Source organism: Phoenix dactylifera, unplaced genomic scaffold (genome assembly GCF_009389715.1).
Source record: "Phoenix dactylifera cultivar Barhee BC4 unplaced genomic scaffold, palm_55x_up_171113_PBpolish2nd_filt_p 002275F, whole genome shotgun sequence".
NCBI lineage: Eukaryota > Viridiplantae > Streptophyta > Magnoliopsida > Arecales > Arecaceae > Phoenix > Phoenix dactylifera.
The window spans coordinates 10,356-19,173 of NW_024069526.1; the positions used below are offsets into that span (position 1 = coordinate 10,356).

Here is an 8,818-nt window from a genome sequence, read left to right on the forward strand (position 1 = left end):
TTAATACAATTTGTGGGACTAGTAGACGATTAACAGTTAATATAATGACAACATGAACTTATAATTGAATAAGAAATTATGTATTTCTTTAGGACATCATCTCTGATTTCTTTGTTAAGTAGTGACAGATCCTAAATGTTTAGCTGAAGTAGAATAGTCAAGTCTTGCACCCATGACATGGTCAAGATGGCTCTTTTATCAATATAGTAAGCAAACTCGAGAAACATAAATGAAGAATCATGACATTCCGAAATAATGACTGTAAGTATTGTCACCAGTCACCACTTGGTCCCAAGTTTAGATGGCAAAGTTGAAGATTGATGTTTGGTTGTAACTGAATGTTAGAAAAAAAAGGATCAGTTGTGAATTAATTTAAGATGCAACAAGGTTATGACAATAGACTACATAGTTTGATAGATCAAGATCAAACCTAAAAAAGGATCATTGTTTCTTAATCTTCAATGTATCAAATCTATCAAGAATTAAACTTCTTAAATTTTAATTAAAAACGCCTATAATTTAAGACAAGTTATTTGTCTAATCAAAAAGATTGCAAGTTATATTGGAAGAGGGGATCATCTACAATTTAATTATGATGAAACATGGTTGCAATGATAGAATGTCTAGTTTGATAGATCAAGATTGAACTAATAATGGTTCTTTTTCTTAGTCTTCAATATAACATATTTAATTTTAGTCAAAATAAAACAAGTAATTCATACAATAAAAGGATTTGTGCGTGTATTAGGTAATCAATCCCTTTTGAGAGTCTTTTTGTAAGCGATACAATGTATTCACATACAATGATTACTTATATATTCTTTAGTTACAGTTTAATTATATGCATGCAAAACTAATTGAATATTACTTAACAACTTTATTGTAGTAGAATGGTTGATTTCTTTTTTCAAGTATAGCATCTAGTACAACCAACTGGCTTTCACCTACAATGTATTAGTTGTAGTGCCTTATAATTGTGGTCGGTCAATAGAATCATCTCCTTTTATTACACTAAATAGCTCTTTTGAAGCAAGAAATATTTCAATTCTGACGTTAGCCATTAAGTTTGCAATTAAAAAAGTGTCAACATAATAATAATCATAAGTCGATCGTACACTTTAAATAAGTAAATGCGATATTATGCCCCATTCTATTAACATTGCAAAATTTGTCAGTCTAATATTGTTTTATCTAATCTTAAGAATGCAAAATATAAGTGCTATGTAAAAATGTATAGGTTATTAAAAAAAAAGTCATATTCTTGAATCTTAGGATCATTTTGTTTTTCAAAAATATGTTTTTATATGAAAGGTCATTTTCCAGATTAAGTTTGTAAACTTTCAGAAGACATGCCTTGCATATTGGAAGTTAAAGTTACTAAGCATGATTTTAGTTGTAAGACAAAACTTAACAAACGTGCAATGCGTGTGCCTTTCAAGAAAAGGTGGGGGAGGGGGGCAAACTTTTGGAGTAACAACTCTGCTCCTAAGTAAATAGTAGAGATGAACCTTTTCTTTAAACAACTTTGCACATGGAAATAGATTAGCGACACAAAAATCTCTTGCTAATTAAAAGTCGACTGGTGCAGGATTTTTCTTTGCTCATGTATGTAACATCCCAAACAATGCTAGAGCATCAGAGGGCAATTGGGATGATCCATATCAGCTCTGTAATCTATATAAAATTTCTAAATGATACAAGTGCTGCTTGCTTAAAAGCTAACTACTCTCTAACATGCATAGCGCCAGGACAAAAACAAATTTCTATGGCAATGTGCTTCTTATCTTATCTCCATGCCGACCGGTGATACCTAAATTTGTTTCTCAAGAAATCGAGTTCCTTGGACCTCCCTTTTTTTTTTCAGTTTCACAATTATAATTGAAACGATCTTCATTTTCACTAGCTTTTTTAGGTTACTAAATTCACTCCATCTCAATAATATAGATATAAAACCAAAAAGAAAAACTTGAAAAGCGAGAAATTTTTCCTCATCCTTCCTATTGAAAAAGTTACTTTTAACTTAAAAAAATCTTAGACTTTATTCCCTATTCACCAAGCATATGCATGATTTGGAGGAGCACAAGAAGCCCTCGCCATAATCCCACATCAATTAATAAAAAGAGTGCCACAGTAGTTTATTAGCCTAGGCTGATTCTTCGCCCAACAACTTAAGCTTTTCGACTATAAGTTTATAACAAAAGGTGCTATTATCGGATCCAATATGTGTTATAAGTTTTATTAGTCATGTAGACCCCTTACTTGATACAAGAGCCGTGGAGGACTTGGTGGGTTCAATTGGGATCCAGGCTAAGGAAGAGCCAACTGTGATGAAAGCATCACAAAATTGAGTGCGGAAGGTTATCATAGTTTAATATCAACTAATTAAAAAAAAGTGCCATGTGAATTAATGAAATCTTTCATCGGACCCTTTGAATTTTTGGACAGTAAGTCCGCGATAACCTGCTGAGTTGCAAAGGAACAGAACCACACCTGGAGAATAGAACCAATTGTTACAATTTCAAGCATATCATTTTATCCCCCATGGTCTTCCCCTCTATGGTCTTATCCTTCAGCATTTTTCTTGTTTCTTCTCCCGGAAAACAAAGAAGCCTGCTTCACTTGTCTCCCTCTTCATTATTAGGGCGGAAGCTTTTATATCGCTCCCATCCCAGAATCTTTGATGCTTGCTCGGAAAATCTTTCTCCAGCCGCACTGCCACACTTCATGGTATTATCGGAAAAAGCCTTTGTCCTGCCTTGGCTCTCCCTCCCTCCCTCCCTCGTTCCTTTTCTGTGTTCCACGTCCTTCGCAGAGAATGACGGCGAGCTCTCCCCCAATAAAAGCAAATTCTAACGTTACTTTTGATAAATATACACAGTATAATTTATACAATAAGACTTTCTTTATTTCCACTTTCACCTCACATGGAGAAGTCAAGGAGCTTAAAAAATCATAGAAAATAACTGGCACGAACCAATTTCCGAAGAACCCAGCTATTTCGGTCATTCCCCGTTCATTCATAGTATCACACCGCACGTTATCGATAAATAAGTGGACGAGATGCACCGCGCCGCTAATAATAATAATACTTATAAATTTTAAAAAGAACAGTGATCACAATGATGGAAATATTTGGCAAATGTTGTTTTTTATGAAAATAACAACATAAAACACTATACAACGACGACAGAGTTGCAAGTTTAAAGCCGAGAAAAGTTCAAGAAAAGACTGTCACAGAGGAGAGAGAATAGAAGAGAACAAAGACCCTGTTACAGCGGATTTGTTTACAGATGCAAAAGAAAAGAAGAAAAATTGAGAAAGACAAAATTGCCACGCCCCGCGACACTACGAGCTATCGGCTTCTGGCTGTTGTATGGGTGCATGCAGCCATCATCAGTTCAAGAGAAGAGACCAAGCCCCAGCTCCACGCGACACGCGTCAGCTCCCGGAGAGGCCACCTCGACCCGCCTTTCCTCGGCCGGCCGGAGCCCCAGGGTCAGATCCAGCCCGACCACCTCCGCCTCGGCCCCGCTCTCGTGCGGCTCAGCCTGGCTCACGTGCGACCCCTCCACCGACTCCACCGAGAACACGCTCCCGTTCTCCCGGCTCTCCCCCCCGTTCGCCGGCTGCTCGACCGCGCAGGTGCTCCCGGCCCAGACCACGGCCGGGTCGCCCCCGCCCGGCTCGGCGGCGATGAAGTCGGGCATGGCCTTGGGCTTGATGTCGTGGCCGGAGCGCTTGAAGCGGGGGCGGAGCTGGGCGACCTTGTGGAGCTCCGCGGCGGCATCGGCTTTCTTCGCCACGTGGCGGATGTCGTGGGCCTTGGTGGGCGGGACGGCAGCGGCGGAGTCAGAGGAGATCTGGACGATAGGCTCGCCCCGGAGGACGTTCTCCACGGCGGCCTGGCAGAGCGACCAGTTTCCGGACCAGAGCAGCCCGACCGAGCCGTAGATCGGGTTCACGATCCGGCCGCAGGCTTCGTACAGCAGCGAGCGGAATATAGCTGAGATAGATAAACCAAGGACAACCGCAAAAGCGCTGAGTCCAAATTGGATCCAAAATTTCACGAAAGAACAAAAAAAGAAGAGGAGGGAGAGATGAAGGGAATACGGACCAGGGCGGAGGTGGTCGGGGCCGGCGTTGATGAGGTTCATGAGGCCAGCGCGGCCGTAGAACTTGGCGAGGAAGACGGTGGCATTGGCCTGGGCCTCGGGGCTCTTGATCCACTGGAGGCAGGGTCGGATGGTGCAGCTGTCGTTGCATCCCTTCCGGAGTACCCGGCACCCGTTGCAGCTCATCCTCATGCCTGGCGGACGGACGGTGGCGATCCCCTCTCGACACCAAATGCAACAAGGGAATGGAAGAGGAAACCCTGGAGACCAGAATAGTTATCGGGATGGGACGTGGGGCGAGAGGTGGGGGGAATAGGGGGCGTTTATAAAGCATCGGGAGGCGGAGCCGTGGGTTTTGCTAAGTGGCCAGCGGTTTACGAAGGGTTGGAAAGCGGTTTAGTTCCAAAAAGAAAGTTGGGGTCCAAATCCCCCCCCCTTTAATCCAAAATCACCCTTAACATTTGATACAATTACGGAATCTAATGCAACGGGGTGGAATTAAACTTAAAAGAGAGGCAGTGAAGGGTGAGAGGGGATGAGGGCGTGGAGAAATAGAAAGGCGGCGCGTGGCGCCCACACTGAGGTGGCGAGGGTCCGCCGAATCGCCACATCTCCAGGAGCGGAGAGCGGGGAGAAATCGGGCGCTGCGGGCGCCCGCAAAATGAGGCCCCCAAAAAACTCCCCGTTTTCTCGGATTCGTACAGGGGGTGCTGCCGCCCCCCAAGGGCCGGTTTCCGGATACGTGGTTTTGCCCGGGGACCGTGGGCGCCCGTCGGGACGGGCCGCTGGTTTTCTTACGCGCCTCCGTCACGCTCAAATCTCGTGTGCGGACAGGCCGCTGCTTCCGTCTATGCGGGATTTGGGTTGATCGCTTCTAGGGGATCGTGGACGGCGGGATCTATAAATCCTGCATGGAGATATCTATGCATAAGTTCTCTGGGCTACCGAGATGGCGGGCCCACTTGGAGGATGCCAGCTGACACTTGCTGTCGCATGGAGATATCCTCCATTTACTCTCGTTGCCTTTGCCTTTCCTTTTTTGTTTTTTCGCTTTATGTTGTTTGTGCAGCCACGTGGATATGGACTTCTGTTTTCCTCCTTGGTATAGCAATATTAATAGGCATGTCTGAAATGGATAGATACAACCACAAGTACATGGACGGTAACTGCGTGGACTCTAAATCTATTGCTGTAAATAACTCGAGACGTGAAAGATTTATTTGCGACCAGACCATTTTTCATTGATTATTATATATTTGCAAGACGTCAATTTTTACAGCAACTATCACAGAAAAATAGAAATACTTAACAAAATAGAATGGTTCGTAACCAATACTTTCTACATCATTATTATTTTTTTCTGATAAAATGCACACTTGTCTCTCTGTCATATGCAGGCGTATATTCGTGTGCATGCACCTTATTGTAACATTCTTTATGTCTCAATGCAGAATTACAATCTAAGTAATGCCATCATAAACACTCTTTTATGTTTAAATGCAGTAATACAACAATCCAGCTCGATGAGACCATAAACACTCATGACATCTATTTATTATAAGTTAAGATCACTGATTTTCTTCCTATTCCTTCATTAAATTCTTATGTTCCATAGAATAACATAAAAATCAATTTCTAATTCTGTATGTTTTTACGTGCATTGGTCTTTTTCCCAAATTAAAAAAAACCAAACTTTAAGTGGAAATATGAATAAAACTATAAAGATTACTATTTTCTATTTTTTATTTTTTTATTTTACTGAAAATATTTTAGATATAAAGCTCCATTTGTGTTTTCATGTGCTTGTAATTTAGTAATCACAAATTTAAATTAAAAGAATCAATTATTATATATCAAACCTCGTAGATATATGTTTCACCCCATATTGTATCATGTATCACTAGTATATCTCAACAAATAATTTATAAAAAAAACTCAAAAAAATAGTTAATGATCTATGGTCTACTCAGGACAGATTGGATGCATACTAGATTATAATTTATTTCATTTTTTACATAATTGTAATCACAAAGATCTCTTCCATTTGATTTAAACTCGGTAAGATTCAAGGATTCTTGCACCAAGTAATGATGACATATGACCAATATAGACCAACTAATTTCAATCTCAATTGAAATAAAAATACAAATAATCTATTATACCAAAATACTGAATCATGATGTATTATAATAGAACAAATTTAATTTATTTGATATGAATTGAAGACAAGTGCTCTCGTCACATTTATGATATATATTGCTAAAATTCGTTCCGTAAGATTTATAAAATACAATTAAACACAAATCTGTTAGAGCAAAAAAAAGGGTTGTGTCCCGACGAGAAATATTGTCCGCTTTGGAGAAGGGCACATGTATGCCGCCTTTGAAGACAATATTCTTCTCGCGGCTTTGCCTTTTAAAATGCGCCTCTCTAAGGAAGGGGGTGTGCCCCTCCTTATAAGGCATAATTCTTTCTACTACTCAATCGATGACGGACTAAGTCTGGGACCCCCTCTTCTCCCCAACACTAGCACCAAATGTTGTGGTTGAAATCTAGCCTGAGGGTGAGCACCCGGAGGAGTCGGAGGAGCCGCTAGTCGGGATGGAGAAAGGGCGTCACCTCCTGTGCGATGGTGTACCTACACGAAGCCTCATCGGTGGATTCCGGTGAGAGCCCTCCGATGCTTAAGTTAGGGTGGATCTTAGTTGGTCCAAAAAAAGATCCCAGGCATTACCTGATATGGGCTATTTATAGTCCTCGCAGAAGTGCCCAGATGGCGGGGTATGGTCCATCCTCATCATGGGAGGAGATGGCTTTAGCCAGGTGATGTGTAGGCAGGGCTTGCTTGAGGCACACAGTGTAGGCCGTTTTTGTGAACGACATGGTATTGACAGAGATGACAAGGTATGACCCTTGGCAGTAAGTGTTGGAAATTGTATCCTAAATGTCAATCGTCAGCATGTTGATGATTGAATTTTGTAAATGAATTGACAAATTAATAAAGTGTTATTTGGCATTATTCATCATTTTATTGTACATTTTCAAATGAACTTTTATATGATGAAGTCCTTAGGACTTGTTTTATGATAAAGGAGCATTTATCTTCAAGTCTTTAAAACTATTCACGATCAAATGATATGCTGTTACTAGGACGTCAAAATTATCGAGATTAGGTCATTGTGTGATATATACGTTGGTTGTCCTCTTAACCAAGGAGTGTGGAGACACTGATATATCACACAGGTGAAGTGTAGGAGTATATTTCACTGAACGTGACTAATTCCGGAACGCTCTACTGTCTAGAGATGTTTCGAGTGGATATGTGTATAAGTTTGGCCCTCTGACCTGAGACCGCAATCTGTGACTAGCAAGCAACTCACTGTACTTTGGTACCGGACTACCTGAATTTTTAATTCAGTGACGGAAGATCACTGGGTACAGTCAAGTACTTGCGTAGTCAGTTGTGAGTAAAGATGGAATTGACCCCTCCTGCAAACAGGAGATAATGCCTTGTGTTCAATTTAGCAAAATCTTGGCCAGGGTAATCCTTGTGAGGAGTCACAGGATTTCTAAAGTTGAATCACATCATGGATGCACTTATTACAGAGTTGACAGAATTCTGAAGTCATCCTGGCATTTAGGAGTCAAGGGATAAATTATACGGTAACCATAGTCCAAGGGTTCTTGAATGTTGCTTTGCAATCATTCGGCTTATCCGGATGTCGGGTACCATTGCTAGATGGTCATTTCGATTAGTACAAGAAGTTGTTCTTGTGCTACTGGCTTAGGTTCGAACCTATGGGGTCACACGCATGAAGTTTCTAGGTTGATCAAATGGCTGATTGATGATTAAGAATCATTCAGGGATAATTTGGTCAATTCGATTGACAAATTATCCTAAGCAAAAGTTGTATTAAAATAATTATTGAATTATTGGAGGATTAATTAGTAATTGAATTACTAATAAATTCAATTTGATTGAATTATTGGACTTTAATTTAGCCAAATTGAATTAGATTCAATTTGGGCTAAATTAGGATTTGACCTAATTCGATCGGGTTCGACCCGAGCCGATTGGACATAACCTAATTGATCGGACTTGACCCAATTGGATTGGGATTGACTCAAGTCAATTAAGAGTCCTTATTTGATGAGGATTAAGAGTCCAAATAATCAGAATTTATTATGGAGAAGAATTCCTAAAATTTAGGGCCCTAACTTTCTTTCTTGGAGAAGAAAGACACCTCATCCTTATCCCTAAAAGCAGTGGTGCCTATCCTCTTTATTTTTGGCCAATTTTTGGCGTGAGGAAAGAGGAGGCGTGGGGCTATTTTTCAGAAAAATATGGCGCCTCAAATATTCCTAAAAAGATAGGAATCAAATCCCTAATTTGTAGGGACTGCATGACGCATCAAGCAGGGTGGCGTGTAGCTGAAGTTTGGGGCGCAATAACCCCCAGATTTTTAGGGATTCTTGGCATAAGATTAAAAAGAGAATTTGTTCATCTCTTAGCTGCCGATTCGCCAAAATTTTTTGAAAATTTTATCAGCCAAATTCGTTGGCCAAAAGAGATGTGAGGCGTGGGGGATCTTTTGGCTATAAAAGGACCCCCACACTTAGGGTTTGCAGAGATGGTCTTTAGAAAGGGTTCTAAATTCTGAAAAAATTCTAAGAGCCAGCCACCTTCTCTCCTCCTTCTTCTCCTT

General features: G+C 40.7%; 1 protein-coding gene across 1 annotated transcript; it reads right to left on the reverse strand.

Moving 5' to 3' along the window:
* Positions 1 to 3,129: 3,129 nt before the first annotated feature.
* Positions 3,130 to 4,434, reverse strand: LOC103712904 (LOB domain-containing protein 41-like). The gene is made up of 2 exons (XM_008799611.4): positions 4,115 to 4,434; positions 3,130 to 4,003 (listed from the first exon to the last, which is right to left on the reverse strand). Exons 1-2 carry the CDS (start codon positions 4,302 to 4,304, stop codon positions 3,399 to 3,401), a joined length of 795 nt encoding a protein of 264 aa, XP_008797833.1. The 5' UTR covers positions 4,305 to 4,434; the 3' UTR covers positions 3,130 to 3,398.
* Positions 4,435 to 8,818: the final 4,384 nt, after the last annotated feature.